This window comes from Talaromyces amestolkiae, assembly GCF_001896365.1.
Source record: "Talaromyces amestolkiae strain CIB chromosome Unknown scaffold1.1, whole genome shotgun sequence".
In the NCBI taxonomy this organism is placed as follows: domain Eukaryota; kingdom Fungi; phylum Ascomycota; class Eurotiomycetes; order Eurotiales; family Trichocomaceae; genus Talaromyces; species Talaromyces amestolkiae.
In genome coordinates, this window is record NW_024468037.1 from 1,328,701 (window position 1) to 1,349,310 (window position 20,610).

Below are 20,610 nucleotides of genomic sequence, written 5' to 3' on the forward strand. Positions count from 1 at the left end.
AGATAGGAGTATTAGAAATTCAATGGTCTAAACGCATTGTAGGTCGTCCGTATTCGGGAAACCCCGCTCTGTGCGCAAACTTTGGCTGAACCATAACACAGCTGTACAACAACATACTACCAAGCGAGTGCATCTTTATGACCGCCATTCACAATCAACCTACTCTTCTTTTCTATTCCATTGATACGAGCTGTCCAACATGGCGACTATGCCGCTTACCAGCCTGCTAAGGATAACGAGCAAATCAGCCTTTGAAAAAGCCACCAAACATCCCTTCTTACAGGCAGCTGGAAAGGGTGAGCTCCCTAAAGAGAAATTATCGCAATGGCTCGCACAAGACCGTTTGTATGCACAAGCATATGTCCGTTTCATCGGAGGCTTACTCACGAAAGTTGTACTACCAACCAACGATCCGCACAGTAGGCCGAAACGTGCAGTTCCGATTGAGCAGCATGTCTTTGACATTCTAGTGGAATCACTAAACAACATCCAACGAGAATTGAGATTCTTTGATGAGGTGGCAATGGAATATGGCTTAGATGTCACTGCACTGTCTAACCAGCAGAGCGAGGATCAACATTTCGAATCAGGCTATTTTGAGCCGTTGTATACTACGAGAGCATATATCGACCTGTTCATGTCAGCATCCAGTTCTGGAGTGACCTTGTTGGAAGGTATGACTGTCTTGTATGCAACGGAGTACGTCTATCTACATGCCTGGAAGCACGCTGCAGACATCATGTCAAGCACAGCGACAAGTCACGAGACTTTACTATCTCCAGCGTCATTCTCAACAGGCGCTGAGCGAGACTTGGATGGAGGTGCATTACGTCGGAAGTTTATTCCCAACTGGTCGAGCCCCGACTTTGAGAAGTTTGTGATTAGGCTAGGTGAAGTCGTGGATGAGTTGGCTGGGTGTGTAAAAGGTGCGGATGTTATTGAGAAGACGCGGAGTCAGTGTATTGGGTGGTATAAACATATACTGTGGCTCGAGGCGCAGTTTTGGCCTGATGTCGACGAAGATTGATTTGGTCTGAAATCATAACCGGTGCCTGTCTGGCTAGGTGCATATTCAGGGTATTTACAGACAAGCTGGTGAAGCATCTCTTATGAACCTCAAAATGAGCAGTCTATGGTGTCATAATTGCCTAGTTCGAATTCATGCTTACTTATCATGGCATTGCAATTACGTGAAAAGAATTGATATCTTCATCATATAAATCTAACCGTATATTGAATTCGATAATTTTATAAGGGGTAGCATGTACTCAATATTGCTGCCTCAGGCCGTAATGGTTAGTCTTCTCCACTAGGTACTGCCTGCCGCCGCGACATCATCTCCGCATTGGACGCCTGTCAACAACCAACTTCATGCTGTCATTCTGTCTGATACTTACGATATCTCTTACTTTCAGAGAAAACTAAGATTCTTTGAGTGCGACGCAAAAGCAGCTCAGAACGAGTGCGCTCGCACTATTACCGTGTTTCTGGCCATGTATGTATCATCAGAATCCCCCGCAGTCAGATCGATCGGTGCCTATCGCTAATGGTATGCAGCAATTGAGTAGTGATTTGTACCGTCACGAACTCATAACAAAGGGGAAAACCGAACGCAATACTCACGGCCGTCGGAGCTTATCCAATAGTCTCAGAGATCACCTCTTATCTACACTCACTCGCCTACACACGCCCAACATGGCTCAAATTAACTACCGCACCATTAACGTCGATGTACTCGACCCCGAGTCATCCATCAATTTCCCCATGGACACCCTCCTACCAGGAAACCTCCCCGAACCCACGAACTCCGGCGCCGCCGCTTCTGTTGCGCAGCAAGTGCGCCAATTACTTCGAGGCGGTGATCCTGAAGGCGCTCTTAGACATGTGCTTGATACAGCTCCCTTGGGCGGCGATGCGCAGGCAAAGGAAGTTCACTTGGCTACTGTCATTGATGTTCTTCAGGGTATCCGACAGGGAGAGATGCTCAAGGTTTTGGAGGGTGTGATAAGCGGTGAGGGCGGCACTGAACGAGCGGATTGCTTGATGAAATACATGTACGTGCTTTCTTATTTCGGCCGTATTGCGATGTCAAGAACTAATTGTGTCTGAAAAAATAGCTACAAAGGTATGGCCGTACAGTCATCGACCAGCGGCGCTCAATCTCCTTCCTCGCGCAAAGGTCTCTCTCCGCAAGCTACTGGATCCGGATTCTCTCAAGTGCAGTCACGCAACTTTGGCGAGGGAGGTGGTGGTCAGCAGATGAGTGTGTTGCTCAGCTGGCATGAGAAGCTTGTGGAGTTGACTGGACACGGAACCATCGTGCGAGTTCTTACTGACCGCCGAACGGTTTGAGGTTGATAGTAGTTTCTAGATTCAAGTCGTTTGGTTGCGTGGTTATGTATTTAACAAAAATCTGATATAACTTTTGACGCCCATTATATGTTTGTCTCCTGCCAGAGGAATGCTCATGCTCTATATTATCGTACAATGACAACTCATACCAGACTGGCCCCTGCTCAGCATCTATTTCGGTTCAAAGTCACCTCCACCCAAAATATCTTTAAGATTGACCTCCCCGCTACCTCTCTTCAGAGGTTCTGGTTGCCCGGCCCCTTCTTTCCATCCTATCATGAAGATGATTCTAAAAGTAGCCGGGATACCGCTTTGGCCATGCTCAGCGTCTATTTCCTCCTGGTGTAACTCTCGGTAAATAGCTTCATTTGCCAAAAGAACATCCTTCGATAGAGTACCCATCTGCACGGTTGCATTACTCTCACCCATAGCCTGCAGATCCTGCATCAATGCGAAAGTGTCAGGAAAGTCAACGACAATATCTTCGACATCCACAGTCAGCATCTTGAAACCTGCTTTTGTCAAAAGACCTCCGACATCCCTGACATCAGCTAGAGGTGAGATATGCGGAATCACACCGCCACGGCGCTCCATGTTTGCCAATTGCAGTGAAGAACGCAGTTCAAAGAGCGTATCACCACCAAACATTGCTGCAATGAACGGACTATCGGGTTTCAGGATATTGTTGATTTGCGCCAACAGAGACGGGAGGTCATTGATCCAATGGATCGAGAGAGACGACAGGACGGCATCAAAGGTATTTGCTTCGTAAGGTAATGATTCCAGGTCGGGAATTACTTCTCGCTGAATAGATATCTGATTGTTAAACTCATCTTCTGCATCACGATGTAGTAGCGCATGCGACGTATCGATGCATGTGAGAGCGCCTATCCGGTCGGATAGAGGGGGGGATGTTTCGACCGCGGGGTCCGGGTTGGGAGCTGTTAGAGCTCTAGCGATGTTGCAACTGTTTGCGCCGAGGTCGAGAGTATTCGGGAAAGACCTTTTGATATCCTATCAAGCAAGATATTAGCATCTTATTGAGATGTAAATGCAAGGAATCGCACCAGTAATCTTTCACATAATCTCTTTGCGACCTCGTCTTTGATATAATCCACCTGACGACTTTGTTCGACATTCCGAGCAGCGCGATCTTTTTGCATATGCTTTACTGTTCGATTGAACACTTCAAATGTCGGTCTGCCTGGTGCCTGAACGGCATAATTCCTCGTGTGCGTGGGGAGTCTGAGAGACAGCCGCCAGCGGCTTGAAAGCTTTGTGAAGGTACAAGGGGCAGACATGTTGCGTCTTGCAATCTTGCTGGAATCAATCAATTTGACCAATTTCAATCAAACACTATAATGTGTAAGAATGGGGTTTTCTTCGTTGTTATCCGAAACGATGTGAGTTTCTGAGTGACAAAATCCAATGATCATTCTTCAATATGTAAGAAGGTCCACTGGAGCTCCATCCATGCACTATACTCCTCAGGGCATAGTCCAGCATCTAGCTTAGCTCCGCATGTTTTCCGCCAGCAATCTCCGCCCCGCGTACCTTACTATTTTAACATCATTCATTGCTCGAGCTTTTCAATCGATTGTTAGTGTTGTGCGATAAAGAACATAAATTGAATGCTCATTAACTGAGGATATTGCCTACTTATATTGGTCACATCGATTCGGCTCTAGTCAATTCGGTCAATATCTCATCAACCTGTGGTGAATTTTCAGGGGTTACTCGATACTCACAATACAATGAATTAGGTATACACGCACTTCAGCGGTCGCCGGATCGTCATTGTCGATACACAACAGCTTCAAATATGTCTCGCCCCTTCCCATATACCTTCATATCATGTCCATGCGCGCAGCAAAGTAGACCCTCCAAGCCTTCGAAACGAAACTCGCGAGAACTCTCACCCAAGAAACAATCCTCTCCGCGCAAGCCTACGCCAAAGACACAACCAGTAGAAGATTTGGATGCAGATAGTGACGAAGTTGATGAGGAATCCGAGCAAACATTCAATCCGCGATCAGATCGTGCCAACTTCTCGCTATACCCGCCAGAACAATTATTATACTGTGAAGACTGTCACCAGATAAAGTGTCCGAGATGTATTACGGAAGAGATAGTTTGTTGGTATTGCCCGAACTGCCTGTTTGAGACACCGAGCAGTATGGTTCGAAGTGAAGGTAACAGGTAGGCATCCTCTAAATGATTATTTGAAAGGGGTCAATAATAACAAGACCATGACTCCAGATGCGCTCGAAATTGTTTCAATTGTCCCGTTTGTACCGCTCCACTCTCAGTAAACACTCTCGAGAATACGATCGAAAACAGTGCACAGCAAGGTCCTTGGATATTGTCATGTGGGTATTGCATGTGGACAACCTTGGACGTAGGCATCAAGTTCAGCAAACCTACCAACATTCGATCTCAGCTCTCCAGAATCTACGAAGAAAAAGGACATGGAGGCATTGTGCCTACTGGCGATTCCAAGTCGTCCTTGTCTATGGGTGGTAATCTCGATGAGCTGGAAGGTCCCACAACGGCGGAAGCCGAGGACAGGGAGGAGACTTTACCTACACAAGGGCAAAATGACCAGATCGAGCTAGATACAAATGCCAGGTTTGCAGCTCTCAAGCGCTTCTACACGAAACAGATTGAGGATACCTCTGTTTCGGCTACAGATCCGCTGGCATCGGACTTCGGGGCAGCATTCTCTTCGCCTAGCGCATTAAGTCGAATCATGTCGCTTTATACATCATCGTCGCATCTGTATGGAGGCGGTGCAAAGAAAGCCAAGTCAAAGCCACCAGTCATGCGAGAAGCTCTTACTCCGGGTGAAGGCGTCAAAGTAGCTAACGGCGCAAAAGAAAGGTCTATCATCAATCGGATGGCATCAGAAGATTGCGCCTGGGACGATATGCTCTCCAAGGAGCAACGAGCATTCCAAGATCCAGAGGCACGATTTATGGAGGAGCTTCGCCCACTGCCTGTTTTGCTGCGTACTAAACGATCGAAACGTTGCAAGTCGTGCAAACATATTTTGGTGAAGCCTGAAATCAAACCCGCATCAACACGATTCAGGATTAGACTCATCGCGTTGAGTTATATTCCGCTTCCGACATTACGACCATTGATGCCTGCAGCATTACCAGGACAGTCTGTATCCGCCACATCGCTACTTCAGCCAAATTTAGACTCTCTCACGCCACTACGACCTATTCAGTACCTTCTGACACTAAAAAACCACATGTTCGATCCAGTCAAAGTAACGCTGGCCACTCCGTCGGTGACTCCTGGACGAATAGGGTCGAAGGTTACTATACTTTGTCCGCAATTCGACCTAGGCGCAAACAGCGACGTATGGGACGAGGCTTTACAAGCTGGACCAGCGGCGCCGACTTCCTCGTCAATAGCAACATTAACATCATCGGCAGGACGAGCCGGCAACGTATCAGGCTATGAAAAGGTGGCTGAAGCCGGCAAAGTATGGGACAAGGGACGCAATTGGACAACCGTGGTTGTAGAGGTTGTTCCTGAGGTTTTACCGGGTACGCAACAGCCCGGCATTCCATCAACGCCAAGCAAAGCCGGCAAGAAAAAAGACTCTGATGTGGCAGAAGATGAAGAGGAAGATGCCGACACTCCGATGCGTGAAGACGAAGACGTGCTCGAAATCCCCATCTTTGTACATATGGAATGGGACGCAGAAAATCAAATAGATCAAGATGACGGAGCTAGCGGTGATAAGACTCACCTGCGCGAAAGAGTCGGGGGAGACAGCGAAACTCAAAAGTCAGACTCGATTAAGCGTGAATTGGCTTATTGGATGGTGCTTGGGGTGGGCAGAATATCTCCGAAACTTTTTTAGATATCATCTCGGATCATAGATGGTCCCATACAACTTATCGACTCGTGTACTTGACTACCGTGTACAATTGAGCCAATTCATGAGCGCTTCTACCGTGAAATTATACGCAAGAGAAGAAATATTGAATGTGGAAATGTAGTTGAAATTCAGGTATGTCAATAGCTTTTAAAATAACAAAACCCAAGGCTATCGAGGGTCAGGTATCACAAAAGCCCCGTTCTCTCATACATGATCTATATGGATTTTGCACTTTTTTGGCTCCTCATGAGAACGACCTCCATGGGATCTTTCTCTCCTCCCCCATCTTCGCCTTCCTGCCTAGGCTTGGCCATCCATTCCGTTCTTCACTCTCAAACTCTCCATGTAATCGCCGCATGAAATATGATGAGTAAAAAATAGAAATCCCCGGCAGAGATAATTGATTGATTCGGAATTACCAACGAAGTAAAAAAAAAGGGCTCCCGTACGTTAAAGACACACACGCGCACACAACGTAATAAAAAGGATAAATAGAAATATGAACTGTCATGTTTTCTTCATTCCAAGTTTTTGTGTTTTCATATTAAATCCCTTCTATTTTTTGGAATCTAGTATTCAGCAGCGCTGCTCTGAGGGAACTCGAAAACAACGTTGCGACCGGTCAATCGTCGGTAAACCTCGCCATAGGCATCGAGGCGGTGGTCAACACCACCACGCTCCTTCTCATCGAGAACGACCTTGATGGTCTTGCTGCCGTCCTCCTTGGTGCGGACACGCTTGCCAACAATCTCAACGGGGTAGACGATGTCGGAGAGAATGGCGTCGTGGACAGCAGTCAAAGTACGGGAACGAGGACGCTTCTGGGTGAGGGTGTTGCGAGAGCGGACGGAGCGCTTGGGGCGGGGGAGGATACGGCGAGAAGCAATGATGATAACGTGGCGGTCGGAGAACTTCTTCTCGAGCTCACGAGTCAATCTGTGGGACCGTCAGTTTCTGCCTTATCATTTCTATCGGTCTGGTGTTTTCGCAAAACATACCGCTGCTGGATCTTGTGGAAACCCTGGAGGAGAGGGACGGGAACGAAGATGGCAATAGCCTTCTTGCCATGGCCGACCTCGATCTGTAATCAATATGGGTTAGCGAAAATTCTCCAAGATCGTATTTTCTCTGTTGTGCTGTGTAATTTGTGCCATCCATATTCTTTCGAAAGCAAGAACAAGCCTCATTGATTCTTCTTTTAAACCAACACTTGTAACATTCTTCCCCAACTTGATGCGACTTGTGCCCTTTCAATCGCACACCGAATTGACACACACACACAACACACACATATTCGAAAGAAAGATAATTCGTGCTGGGAAGAAAATCCTACCTCACGAGCAGAGACGAACTGGAGAGGGCGGAGTGAAGCCTTCAAGTCCTGGGTGTTGCTCTCAAGGTCGAAAAGAGCGTTGGCGAGGGAGGACTCCAACTCGGAAGGGCTCTGCCTGGAGGGCGAGTTGGCGGCGATTTTGTTGAGGGCAGCCATGATGTGTGTGCGAAACGAAGATGGGATATGAATCTCTCCTCTCGTCTTCGTGGGATTTGTCGTGAAGGGAAGGCGTCGTTCGTTCGGTCGGCGGAGAAAGATTGAGATCGCGGATTAGTTAAACATACAATCTTTGGTCGTCTCACACAAATGTGCGTCGGCTTCCGTCGGCCAATCGCGTGGCAGGGCTCTCGCTTAGGCGGGTTGCTAGTCTGTTTGCGGTTGGGAAGAGTCTATTTGGGTATAGTGGATCCCGTGATCTGGCCCGCCTGTATCAAGCAAGACAAACCAACATTCAATTAAAAGTGCGTGACTTGATCAGACATCCAAGATTGATCAATTAAGTTGGCGCTGGACTAGACTATAAACATATGTGGCAAAGGCTTGGAATGAAAATCAGTAGTTATAGTAACAGGGGACTCGAACGATATCAATAGCACATTCCCAACAGTTGTACGCCGATGGAACAATCAAAAGGGCCAAGCAAGCGAGTGACACGGTAAAGAGTGGTATGAAGATGGACAAAGAACACAAAGCTGGTCGTAAACATCGCGAGGGAAGAATCAGCATGCGCAGCCATCCTTTGGCGTAGCTGCTGCTCGGTCGCCCAGGTTGACTCTAGAAGAATCGTCCCCTGAACGACCTCCACCAAGATTCGTTTGACCGCCTCCCGGTCCAGATTTGGCGCCTTTCAAGCTCGTCTCGGGGATGGCGTTAGCAATAGCTGTGAAGACCTCTGTGACGTTGTAGCCCGTCTTAGCACTAGTCTCGAAAAATAGGAGGCCTTCCTCTTCTGCATAGGTGCTTGCTTCCCGAGTAGAAATCTTTCGCGCATCCGTCGTGTTAGAGAGATCATTATTCTCTACTTCCTCGTCGCCCTCGGCATCGGGACCCGGTGCGCCGTTGTTCTCAGCATCCGTAGCATCATCTTCGTTCTCTTGACCACCGGCCCCGGAGTCGGTCAAATCAAGCTTGTTTCCGACCAGCGCAATGACGATGCCGGGACTAGCTTGTCGTTGTAGTTCCGCGACCCAATGTTTGGCTTTGACCAGCGATGCAGGTTTTGTGAGATCATATACGACCAGAGCGGCCTGAGCGTTTCGATAGTACATTGGCGCAAGGGAAGCAAATCGTTCTTGACCAGCGGTATCCCAGATTTCAAACTTGATCATTCGGGTTGGGAGAGAGCATTTTTGTGTCAGGAAGGCAGCTGTTGTGTTCACGTCTAGGTCAGCATCTCATTTTATGAAGCAAGGCGAAGTTATCTGGTACCTACCGCCTATCGTCGGTTCCTTGTTCTCTTGGAAATCATTGTTCACGAATCTCAGGACCAGAGAAGACTATCTCATATATTAATGCTGATTCCACCATTGCGACAGAGACAGCGAACCTTTCCAACAGCAGCTTCTCCGAGCAGGACCAGCTTGACGCTGCTGCTCGGTTTCGATCCAGCGGGGGCGGATTCCGGCATTGCTCTGATGGCAGTCTGGATGGTGTGTCGTATACGTTGGTGGTTCTGATGGAGCCGATTATCATCAGCACTTGGTCATTGACAAAAACGAGCGAGTGGTTATAATCGTGAATCCAGAAGCCCACCCAGAAGTAGACAATGGCATGAGTGCAGGCAGCGGGATTCTAAACTTTCATGAATGACTTTACCTAATCGCTATGGAATCGGGAAGTTCGGTATATTGGTGAGGCAGACTGAGTCACTCTGCTTGTAGTCAAACCGCAGAGAAAAGTTGCTTGCGATATAAATTAGAAATAAAGGTTGATTTTCTCAACCAGATGACATTCCGGGTTCGGGGTGTTGTTGAAGCTGTGAGACTAGAGGCTAATTGGGTTTAGTCAATGGCTGACGTCGGCAGGGTCACGGGACCTGACACTAAAGAGGCAGGTTGACATCATACATCGAAAGTGCTAAAACATCCATAATCTAGTCAATTCAAGCTGTGAATTTATTAATACATACTTCTGATTGCAACTCGTAGAGTCAGGAAGTATCTTAAGTCAGTTACATTAGTCATCCATACTATCCTGTTATCGGTATCCCAAGGACCACAAGTACTTCAATGGGTGCGATTTAGACTGACCCATAAAATACATCCTACGCGCCGATAGAGAGAAGGACTAGTATCTGCATGAGGCTGACGGAAACTTGTGGCTGGCTGGTTATACTTCAGATGTGACAGTCCCAGGAGCCCGGGTCGCTTGTTTCCCAAATTGGAAAATCCTATGAATGATGCTTTTGAACGTAACTGATATCGACAGGGATGCTTCATACTCTTGAGTTTTGACCGTGTGATTTTTTGTCTCTTGGACAATCGCCCGTAGTGGTTCAAATTACCCAACTCGGTATCTTATATACTCGATTCCATTTCATGTACGTGACGTGGTTTCGGATCCGAACCGATATTTCTGAACTCTAGCTAAGAATGTATTTTGAAATATGTCTAAATTGTGAGATATCTGGAACCCAGTCCTGAATGCAATAGTAGATAAATAGATAGAAAAGGAAAATGTCGTGAATACATGTCCGCTAACCCTTGAAATCCTCCATAATGAAACCAAGCAATTAATAATATGATAAAAAACCAAAAAGACCATTGACAGGCCAGAAGAAAATAAACAAAAGTGTGGGAATATACTGTGCCCGCAATGCTTCCAAATATTGTACATGAGTATCTCAATCTGACAAATGGTGAAAATGAGAAAGGAAATGGAAGGTGTTGGCGAGGGCGAAGAAAAATAATAAAAGGTGACCGCGAAGTCAAAAGGTTCTAAGATCCTGGTATCTCCCAATTTTGCTGTCCATGAAAAACCGCCCAGTCTATGTTGTTGAACGCCGTGTATTTGAAAACCAGATCCGATGCCGTGTAAGGAAAAACTTTTGTGTAAACAATCCGAAACAAAGTGATGTATGAGGCTCCGAAAAACGCAAAATGTAAAAAAGGTCGCAAGTGAATCGCCGAAAATCGAGGTATTGATACAGGGGAATGGTGTTTAATTAAAAGATTGGTAATTCGAGTTGAGAAATGGAGACCAGTCCAGGTGATCCGGTCATTACCGGATCACTTTCGAATAGAATTGTAAAAAATGAGATCTAAAAACAATTAGCATTCGAGTTCAACTGATCTGCATGTTCCTATCAACTCACGGTCAAGGAGACGCCGCATGGATGGTTGTCCTCATCGTTAATACTGACAATCTTGTTGGGTCTGCAAGTCGAAGAGGAGGGTTCATCGATGTGGACTGGCATGTCACATCCCAGAGACTCATTTGCGAGCATTTTATGCGCGCTTGGGAGGTTTAGGTTGGCCGGGCTTTTTCACACCGGTAGTATCATAAGCGCCACGACCCATATTGATGTTGCAGGATCCCCGAGTAATCATTATAGAGGCTGGATGAGAAGGTTGTTAGCCGAAAGCTTGCAAAGTAGTGCGTTGAGTGACGAGGAATTGTAGACGTTGAGGTAGGAATAGATGAGTTGAAGGAGGGGGAAAGAGGGGATATTTATGTTTGAGTAGAGCAGCAGTGACTCACATTATGTGATGAGAAATATGCGAGCAATCACTGCTGTAAACAGTGAAATTGAGACCCTAGAAGGAATATCCAACAATAGAGCAGGCCCCGTATCGGCCCAGCTAGGCAAACAAGCGGTGGAACACAAAAAGGATCCCAACAGAATCAATCCTAGAACAGAAGAGATACCGAGACGAACGGCGAAAAAGAACGTTCGTTTTAAAAAAAGAAAAAGATCGGAAGGAGAAGGCGATCGGTTTTGAAGGAATTCTGGAGTCAAGCAAGTGGACCGTTCCGTCTGATCGGGTGGCACCTAGGAGAGCTCAGGCAGGAATGTGACGCCAACCCAGGAGAGTAAATAAAGTATTCGTTGTCTGTGGGCCAGGGGGTGGTGGTTGTGTGAGGTCGCTTATGTATTATGTATGTTCGTTGGCAGCTGGTTGGGTTAGATTCCCAGTTTGCTTTGTTTTTAATTTCTGGATAGAGCACCCCAGCTTGTCGTAGTAATCTCCTTTCACGTTTAGTTTTTCGCTTCTGCTCGGAGGTAGGGTTGCTTCAAATCTAGCCCCGACAAAAAGTGTTCGACAATGCAAACAAGGTGCAGATTTAGGTCCGGATCAAATGTATGTGTTTTTTTGTTGTGGAGCTTAAAGCCGATAAATGCTCTTTGTGTCTCTCGGCGAGATAAACGAAGGCAAAAGCAAATAAAAAGTTGTTGGACAGGCACAGGCAAGGGAGGCGTGTGCAGGTAGATTAGGTGTGACACGGACGGCGGCGGAAGGCAGGAAACAGAAGCCGCTGGATCAGAATTGATATATCGCAAGGGAGGTAAGGTATTCGCGGAAAGTAGTTTATTAAAGACCAGCAACAAGGGAGACGGACGTTTGGTGGTCTAGGCGGTCGTTCGTTCGTTCGATGAAAGTAGGCAAACAGCAGGATTGGAGATCAGACTGCTGTATGTATAGTGTTGCAGGTACAAACTAAGGTTGGGTGCTTGTAATGTTGTTTGCTTGCTCGCGCTCCGGATTGTTGCGTGCGTTGTGCCAATGATTGTGCCGCGGAGGACGGAACGTTGACCGAGGGATAAGTTGATTGTAAATGTAGATATAAATCAGGCAGACGAAATTCGCTAGAAAGCAGGACAAACAGTGATCTCAAGGAGAGTGTGAGACGAAAAAGGAAGCATGAATATGATAGAAACAAGCTGTCATAATAACAGTAAGCAAAGAAGAGCAGTCACACCAGGAAAACAATACGTAAACTAGGCAGAGTAGGAGACGGGGGGGGATAGCGAGCCAAATATATTATACATATACTCCGTACATTACCCGTGGACGTGTTAAGTGATCGAGGCTTGTCATTCGTCTCAATTTTTAATTTTTTAATTTTTTTCGTCCTATTTATTTTAGTTTTCTAACTTCCCTCGTTCCCCGGGGCTTTTTTTCGACCCCTGCCTAGTCTAGTGTTGATAATTTCATTGATGGACGGATAATAAAGTCAAGGCCCGTATCTCTTTTTACTGTATCAGGGCTAGTCCCGTCCGTCGTTTCTTTTTCCTTCCCAAGTCTTCACTAAGCTCGCAGTGATTTCATCTTTTTGTGTCTTCCGAGTAAGGTTTGCAATGTGGGTTTCCTGAGTGGATCAGCGCCGAGCAAGTCGCAAGCTCGCAGTGGACTGACTGGTGTCGATGTACCTGGCAGAGTCATCCATGAACGGAGTCTTGGGCCAGGATGGACCAGCCACCAGTCACACAGGTCTTACGTACATATCACACAGAAAGCGAGAAGTTGGCCAGGACGCGGAAGCGATTATATTACCCCAACGGGGTTGTCCCAGTGGATTATTTGGCAGAGTTTCCCGGGAGCAAGGTTCGTTCCTGGACGAATCCATCGGCCTAAGGAGTAAATAGTAAGGCGCGCCCTTCCCCCTTGCCCCTGGACGGCAGCGCCTGTCCTTCTCGGGCTAGCGTGGTATCGCGGTGGTGGGTATCGCTGCTAGGTCTGGCAGGGAAATATACTACTACCGTACTACTACCGTACTACTACCGTACTATGGACAAAGGATAGGCAGATTAATACCGTACTGCTGTGTATTGGAATTTCCGATAAAGGAGAAAGAACTGACACGTCCATTCTGCTCACTCCATCCATCATCCATGGGACTTCTACCGATGCATTTCATTCTGGGCAATGAGATAGACACTGACACAGTACTATGTAGTCCTGAAAACCCGAGAGGTCGCAGCAGAAAGAGTCTGCCCATACGGAGTACGATGGGACTGGGAGGTGGAACCTGTCCCACTACGAGAAGCGCCCCATTTCTGGAACATTTCCCAACGCGGTGACTGAATACACCCACCTCCTATACTACGACTACTATGTACGTAGTACGTAATGTTCAGCTGCCGGGCTTTGGTCAAGGATACACTGTCAAGATGAGCCTCTACAGAAAAACTCTGCTGTCCTACTATCATATATTCCGAATGGAAAATGGATGATGGGGTCAAAATCTCGCCGATGGTGTGCAGCGAGGTCTTTCCGACCCCAACGGTGCGTATATTAACTGTTCCCGGCAATACAGCCACGATGACATTTCAGATACGAACGCTTACGAGGCGACTGATTGCCATGTGAAGCGCCCTAAGAGAGCCGCGGTGTCTAGGCTGCTATGCGACTTCTTTCAGGATTCTCGAGCCGCCCTGATTTAGTGTCCTCGCGTGGCTGCCACCCACTTTTTACGCTTCCACGTACTGTACCACTTTCCGGGCTGTACTACGTACCTCGTACGATGTGCGTTCCACTACATAAGTTCTCAGTTGTGAGGAGTAGTAGCCCTGATTTCCGCTGCTCATTTTCCTGACTCAGACTGTTCATCCTGGTGTGTAGCGTTACGAGTTCTCAGAAATGGCTGTCCTGGTTTCTTGATTACAGTAGTTTGTATTGCGCTCCGTAACGATGGGCAAAATTAACTCGGTCGCAGATCGCCATCGTCTAGCCACTGTGGAATCGTCGAATCCTTTGGAGTTTCCCATCATCTATCGGCGCATTGGACCGGTCGCGATATCATCATACGTACAGAGTAGACGTAGTAAGCGATCAAGAAGCGTGACTAGTTCGCCGGTGCATCCTGCATGCTGCAAGCTGCAGCCCTACTATGTATTCGCGACGGTGCTTCAAGTGCCGCTCCGTCGCCTCCGTACACTACCAACTAGTACGTACATAGCATGTACGCACTACCAGTTTCTAGTGCAGGCCGAACGTAAGATCATCGTTCTCAAACATACTCCGTTTATAGTACCTCTTCGCTACGTTGGCTCCATGACCAGGATCGCATCCTACTGGCCAGCGACAAGATTGCGGTAATTCTCGTTGTTTCACCATAACAGCATGACTGGGTTTCACAGCGTTGCCGCGGTACTACCCGCCTGGCCGTTATTCTAGTCGTTGGCCAGGGGAAATCCCGTCCCATTTCCAATCCCACAGAGACTCCACAGGCCCACGGACTCCTCCTATTCCTGCTGTTCTCCCATCCATCTGTTGGGGTGCATAAGCCGTGTGCTTCTACCACACAGTAGGCTTCTAGCTGTCTTCTAGCGCTGTTCTATGGCACCCAGCCCCTTGGATACTTCTGGAACATTGCTTTTCTTCTTCCAGTGCACGGAGTACTGTACATTACTACATAGTATGTATCTCTCACAAGACATGTGGCAGTGGCATACTATGTATAATACGATCGTAACGTGTAAGACTACGTACGTAGGACCACTGGGAAATGTATTTCCATGTCAGCCGAGACGAGGCTTTTCCGGAGCACACGTGCTAAACAGGAAGCTCCGATGGCCGACCAGCCGACACTCAAGCACACATGTACGTACGTACGTAGTAGAAACGTATGAGTCGAGTCTCGTGCAGCATGACTACCGCCTTGGATAATATGCTTACAGAGTATTGATTGTTTATACTGTAAGTAGCGATAGACTGCAGGTTGCTCGTAATGACGGAGTAGTCAACTTACATGAATGCGCTGAAACAATCACTTGGTTATATATTACACTACTGTGTTACTATGTAATCACTGCAAATTTCTACGTCTTACATACCGTTACACCAACGGTCAACGAAAACGTGGCGAAATCTAGATCTTCTTCATGTCGGTGCGGGCCTACTTGAACTGAGTTCTGTAGGATGCCGCCCGTTGTCGATTCTTACCAGGATGCTACATATTGCGACATTCGACTAGGGTTGAGATTAATCTGCTCTTCGGCTTTTCTTGTTTCAGCACTTGATTACCAGCTGGCTGAGCGGGTATTCCCGCTTAGTGACTGATGCGACAAAAGAGTCTCATGTCGCCAATCGAAGGATGCCGGAAGGACAAGATACTAACTATATATGATAAAGAGAGCGGATTACGTAGTATATGTCATGGTGTATTGGAGTAATTCCGGCCTGAGCGCAGAAAAGGTTTTCCCTGCAATACTGCGATCGCAATTTGTACCTACAGTCAGTCTTACACACAGTTCAGGCCAGCCTCCCTCGTACCTCCATCCTGGGAACTTGCAAGACAACAACAAAAACAGAGAAGGAATGGGTCCAGTGGATACATACGGCACATACGTACTATAGTTAACATTTCGGGGAAGCGAAGCCGGCGTCCGCTGCGTTACTATAGTAGTACATTGTTAGCAAACCCAGCATCCCGGTTCTGTGGATATGGATCGTCCGAACTAAATCTCCCTAACCGCGTACCTGCAGCTCTTTTCCAGTCCATCTTTTCAGTCCTATGATCTATCACGTTCTCACCCGTTACCCGGGTTATTGGTACATGTCCATTTACTACGTACTAGCCGTGCCTCGGCTGTGAGCAGCCTAATGCAAGGCCTCCGCTTGATCGGCTCTCTCATCGAGAGGTAAGGCCTATTTTCAGTCTTTTCATGCTCATCACTATGTGGTGATACATGAGACAGTTTCCAGCAAAGTGGCGTCGCCAGGTCTGACCATCTACATATTATTTTCTTTTTATCAAGTGATTCCTCCTCCGTTCGCATGATGCACATTCGCAGACCGTCCCACGGCAAAACGAGCATGCTAGGGCAGATGAAAACTGCAGCGAGCCAAGTAGAACCTCTAGATCGCACCAATGGAGAGCTGAAGATGATTTCCAAAGAAGCAAAGGAAAGGAAAAACAAAGGCGTCTTTCGAGTTACCATTTCGTTGGGATGAGTTTATTTACTTAGCATCGTATGTATTGCTATTCTAACTATGTATTACTGCATATGGGTAGTTCCACCTACGTAGTCAACTCACCCCTTTTTTTGATTTTATCTTGAATTCATCGACGAATTATTCTCCTTCATTCCTTTTCTGGGCAGGAATGAGCTTAATTCTGACGCGATGTCTCGACTTACATAACAAAAAATGTGAACCGTCTTATGATATTACTAGTAACTACGTCTCGGCTGCACAGCCTGCGGAAGAGCATGGTCTCCCCTCCCATAATCATAGTCTTGAATGGGTCGGATCCGCGATATGTCAGAATACCCAAACACGCAATCAGTCTCAAACTTTGTACAGTCCCACCAGCAGTTCAGTATTCAGTACCGACCTATTCAGGCAAGTCAGAAAGGACTCCAGCAAAACGACGAACGGAGCCACCCGAGCGGAAGACGTCCCGCGCTGCACTAGCTAATCAGTGGGTTTGCACTAATTATGCGCCGTCCATCTGAGCCGTTCGGTTGGTATCAAGCCAAGTCTTGGGAAAGGGGTGGCTGGGCTGGACTGCCCGGACTGCGTTGCCTCAGCGTCTAGGGGGGTAATACGTAATGTTCTAGTAAATCCGGGTTGTACCTGGTTTTGATCATATTTTTGTGTGCGTTTTCTCGTCGGGCGAATCTCGCTCATCGTGCATGAACGCATTGGGTACAGATAGGGCTAAGTCGACAAAGTCAAGTCTGTCAGGGATCCATGAGTCAAAGCAAATCGGAGCATCAGAATCCACGATCATGTTTGTTCACGAATCAATAGAACTGCCATTTCAAGTCTCTCAATGTCGATTCAACCTGAATTTTGAGTGCCTGGACTGGAGCAGCTTTGCATTTGGAAGATAGTAGGAGCGAACCACTTGCCTAATTAGGCTTGAGTGTTCTTTTTGTCGACTCATCATTCTTCTCAAGTATAGATAACTAGGTACTCATCCCTTTGTTTGTGTATGAGTCGATGGTGTATACTTCGGTCATGATACTTCCTCAGTGTCCAAGCCCTTTGTCTTAATGTCCGAAAAGTCGGAGTCTCGGTAATTGAATCGTGGTACCACTACGCTGGGCCGGCCCGACGATCTTTCAATGCGAGATAAAGAATCTACGGTTGACTTCCAGGGTTATGCTATTTCTAATGAAAGGACACGGTCAACAACAAAGGACTCATGGTCCGGCGAAGACTTGCACGCTTTCATCGATGAAACGAAACTCATCAAAAAGTCGCTCAATTTCTGCCTAGCCATTGTACGGGATAGTCATTTGATAGTAACACATAGGCCAGCTACAACACCGATTGGTTGACCCATCGATCAAGATCACGACCAGACTCTGTGTGTGAAAAGCGATTTGCACCGATAGATAGATCGACCGAGCCTGATCGACAAGGCAAGAGCCTACGTACCATCACAAACAACTCAACATGACAGCCGCCTAATTTCACTCTCTTTTCTTGTCAAATGACACAATGCCTTCGTGTCTACCCAACCATCAATACGAGTTTCAAAACTGCCGGTATCGAAATTCATCTCTTTGCTTTTTAATTTGTTACTGTTATCTCCCAGTCCTTTCCAGATATACGGACAGTGATGATGTGATCGAATTTCCCATCGCGCGGAAAGCGCCGAATGTTGTAGATAGCCACGAGCACACACCCTGTCAAATCTGACTGATTCTCCGAGCCAGCCGCGAATGGCCCCCTTCGCGCTCCTCCCTCAAGTCAATAAAATTTTCGTCACTTGACCTTCACGTTACTTCGGCGTTTAACGAGGTTGATAAGAAAAAAAAAACAAGAATTTTGGGCTGAGTTGATGGTGGAGGGCCGAATTTGAAACACATTGCAATCCACGATATATGACTGGTTTTCGAAATCAGATTTTGAAACAATCTGGTACTACTGTACGTAAATGCGTACACACTTGATGGTATAGTTTTCAAATGCATCTGATGATTTGGCAGGTAACAAATAGAAAATGTGAAGCATGTTAATGCTGAATGCTGATTAATTCTTGATTCGCAACAATCCAATAAACTGAAAAAAGTTCGTGCCGTGCATCAAATTATATTCTACGCTACAACTATACATTGTACTTTAGTGATCCTCCTATTCGTTTAATTACATGTTTCATATTACACTGACGTATTCGGTCATGTACAACGTGCCTCTTCTGAAAATCACCGACAAGCAAGAAAACGCTCACACCATCTTCAACTCCTCGAGAGTGTGATAGGCCATCTCAAACTACATCATCGTCAGCCGGGTCATCATATAATGAGAATTCGGATCCCAATTTATAGACCAAAAAGCTTACCTGTTCGTTGGTTTGGCAGACCAAAACTCGAGATCCCGTGTCCGAATTTGATATATCGGTCACCGGATCATCATTGGCAACACCCTTGTTGTTCTTCTCCGAATCAATGTCGAATCCAAGACAGTTGCACTGCTGAGTAACCGCTTGTCGTAATAGGGCGCTCTTCTCTCCGATACCGCCAGCGAACACCACTGCGTCCAATTTGCCCTGCAGCTTGACGTAGTAGTTGCCTACATATCCTGATATCCTATCAACAACGATATCAAAAGCTAGCTTGTGATTTTCTGTGGGTGGATTCGCAACTGCTATTTGCGCAAAGTCCGTGGTGCCTGTTAGACCTTTCCAGCCGGATTTTTTGTTTAGGATTTCTTCGGCCTATTCGGATTAGTCCTCCATAATGCTCCAGCTGACCTGTTACTTACTGTACTGATGTGCATTTCTTTGGTGCTTGCAGGGCTGAGGCTACTGGCGTCGCTTGTATAGTGAAATACGAGACTATGGTGAGAACATTAGGTCTATCATTTCCTACAATATGAGTGTAAGATCACCTACCTTGGGTCGATATCACCACTTCGAGTTGCACCGGGCAGTCCGGCTAGAGGGGTTAAACCCATACTAGAGGACAATTAGTGCCAAGGCAGATCTCAAATCAATCATGATTCTTACGAGGTATCAATAGACTTCCCATCCTTGATGGCACAGATTGATGCTCCACTCCCTATGTGCATGACGATGAGATTGGTTTGATCCCTAGGCTTACCGAGGAATTGGGCGACGGATCGAAGAATGAACGAGTAGCTAATGCCATGGAATCCGTATTTGCGCAATCCGTTCTTCTTCGCTATCTCCTGGTCGATGGGATAAGTTCGGACGTGCAATGGTAGGCTGCGGTGGAACGCCGAGTCGAAATGTGCGATGTTTCTCACGTTGGGCAGTTCTTTCCGGCATGCGCGAATGATCTCTAAAGCTGAAAAGTTGTGTCTAATCAAGTAAGTATGTTGAGCCAGTCTCCCGAAGTTGGCGCTGTTTGCTTACAGCGGTGCCAGGTCTTCGATCTTCTCCAAGTGGTGATATGTTGAATCATCTATTTCGATTGAATCTTCGTAGTCTCCACCATGTACTACCCTATGGCAGATACAGGCCAAATCGTCAACGTTGGCTATCTCCGAAATCTCCGTATCTGAGAGACATCGCTCTAACAAGTACTTGAATGCCTTGGGCGGAGTATCGAGATTTTCGTCCAGTTTCTCTTTTTTATCGCCAGAGCTTTTGCTGTATTTGAGGGTCTGCGGCGGCGATGTGATTCCTGAGATTTGTGCGTCTACTATCGGGGATGGAGGGTGCTGCGATTTGTAGAAGGTGATTTTGACCGACGATGAACCGGCATTGACGGAGAGGATGATCTTGGCCATTCTGTTGCTGAATATTCCAATTGAACAGCAGAATCAATACAGGAGGCGAGAAGAGAATCGAGTTCTTTAGTAGAGACAGAAATTGTCCGTCGTATGTTGTCGATCTAAAAATTTAATTGTGTAAAGGCAAGCGCGACCAGCACCTGATGTTCTCCCCCCGCCGACGAAACGATGACGTCGTGGCCGACAGCTCCGGAGAGCTCCCAGTTTGACATCACAACAACAACAACAACATTTGCTATGTTTATTTCTTCGTTGCTTTTATTTAAATTTGTCTTTTGCTGTTTACTCAATTGCAATAGTTGCTGGTTCATCTACCCCTGTGTGCCAACCCAAGAATCGGCTGCTGCAGTAAATTGCTCCTCCCGTTCTAGCCCTAA

General features: G+C 46.8%; 7 protein-coding genes across 7 annotated transcripts; 3 read left to right on the plus strand and 4 right to left on the minus strand.

The window, feature by feature from the left end:
* Positions 1-199: 199 nt before the first annotated feature.
* On the plus strand, positions 200-1,027 carry BHQ10_000435 (uncharacterized protein; the record flags this gene model as incomplete). The annotated part of the gene is made up of 1 exon (XM_040876706.1): positions 200-1,027. The coding sequence occupies one exon, from the start codon at positions 200-202 to the stop codon at positions 1,025-1,027; it is 828 nt and encodes a 275-aa protein (XP_040728940.1).
* A 668-nt stretch (positions 1,028-1,695) lies between these two features.
* On the plus strand, positions 1,696-2,352 carry BHQ10_000436 (uncharacterized protein; the record flags this gene model as incomplete). Its single annotated transcript, XM_040876717.1, has 2 exons — positions 1,696-2,054; positions 2,118-2,352. 2 exons carry the CDS (start codon positions 1,696-1,698, stop codon positions 2,350-2,352), a joined length of 594 nt encoding a protein of 197 aa, XP_040728941.1.
* Positions 2,353-2,523: 171 nt separating this feature from the next.
* BHQ10_000437 (uncharacterized protein) lies at positions 2,524-3,653 on the minus strand (the record flags this gene model as incomplete). Its single annotated transcript, XM_040876728.1, has 2 exons — positions 2,524-3,366; positions 3,420-3,653. The coding sequence occupies 2 exons, from the start codon at positions 3,651-3,653 to the stop codon at positions 2,524-2,526; spliced, it is 1,077 nt and encodes a 358-aa protein (XP_040728942.1).
* Positions 3,654-4,732: 1,079 nt separating this feature from the next.
* BHQ10_000438 (uncharacterized protein) lies at positions 4,733-6,229 on the plus strand (the record flags this gene model as incomplete). The annotated part of the gene is made up of 1 exon (XM_040876739.1): positions 4,733-6,229. One exon carries the CDS (start codon positions 4,733-4,735, stop codon positions 6,227-6,229), a length of 1,497 nt encoding a protein of 498 aa, XP_040728943.1.
* Positions 6,230-6,816: 587 nt separating this feature from the next.
* On the minus strand, positions 6,817-7,736 carry BHQ10_000439 (uncharacterized protein; the record flags this gene model as incomplete). The annotated part of the gene is made up of 3 exons (XM_040876749.1): positions 6,817-7,183; positions 7,246-7,328; positions 7,581-7,736. The coding sequence occupies 3 exons, from the start codon at positions 7,734-7,736 to the stop codon at positions 6,817-6,819; spliced, it is 606 nt and encodes a 201-aa protein (XP_040728944.1).
* A 563-nt stretch (positions 7,737-8,299) lies between these two features.
* BHQ10_000440 (uncharacterized protein) lies at positions 8,300-9,207 on the minus strand (the record flags this gene model as incomplete). Its single annotated transcript, XM_040876761.1, has 3 exons — positions 8,300-8,946; positions 9,013-9,076; positions 9,127-9,207. The coding sequence occupies 3 exons, from the start codon at positions 9,205-9,207 to the stop codon at positions 8,300-8,302; spliced, it is 792 nt and encodes a 263-aa protein (XP_040728945.1).
* A 9,496-nt stretch (positions 9,208-18,703) lies between these two features.
* BHQ10_000441 (uncharacterized protein) lies at positions 18,704-20,230 on the minus strand (the record flags this gene model as incomplete). Its single annotated transcript, XM_040876772.1, has 6 exons — positions 18,704-18,748; positions 18,819-19,193; positions 19,241-19,313; positions 19,371-19,433; positions 19,485-19,799; positions 19,854-20,230. 6 exons carry the CDS (start codon positions 20,228-20,230, stop codon positions 18,704-18,706), a joined length of 1,248 nt encoding a protein of 415 aa, XP_040728946.1.
* Positions 20,231-20,610: the final 380 nt, after the last annotated feature.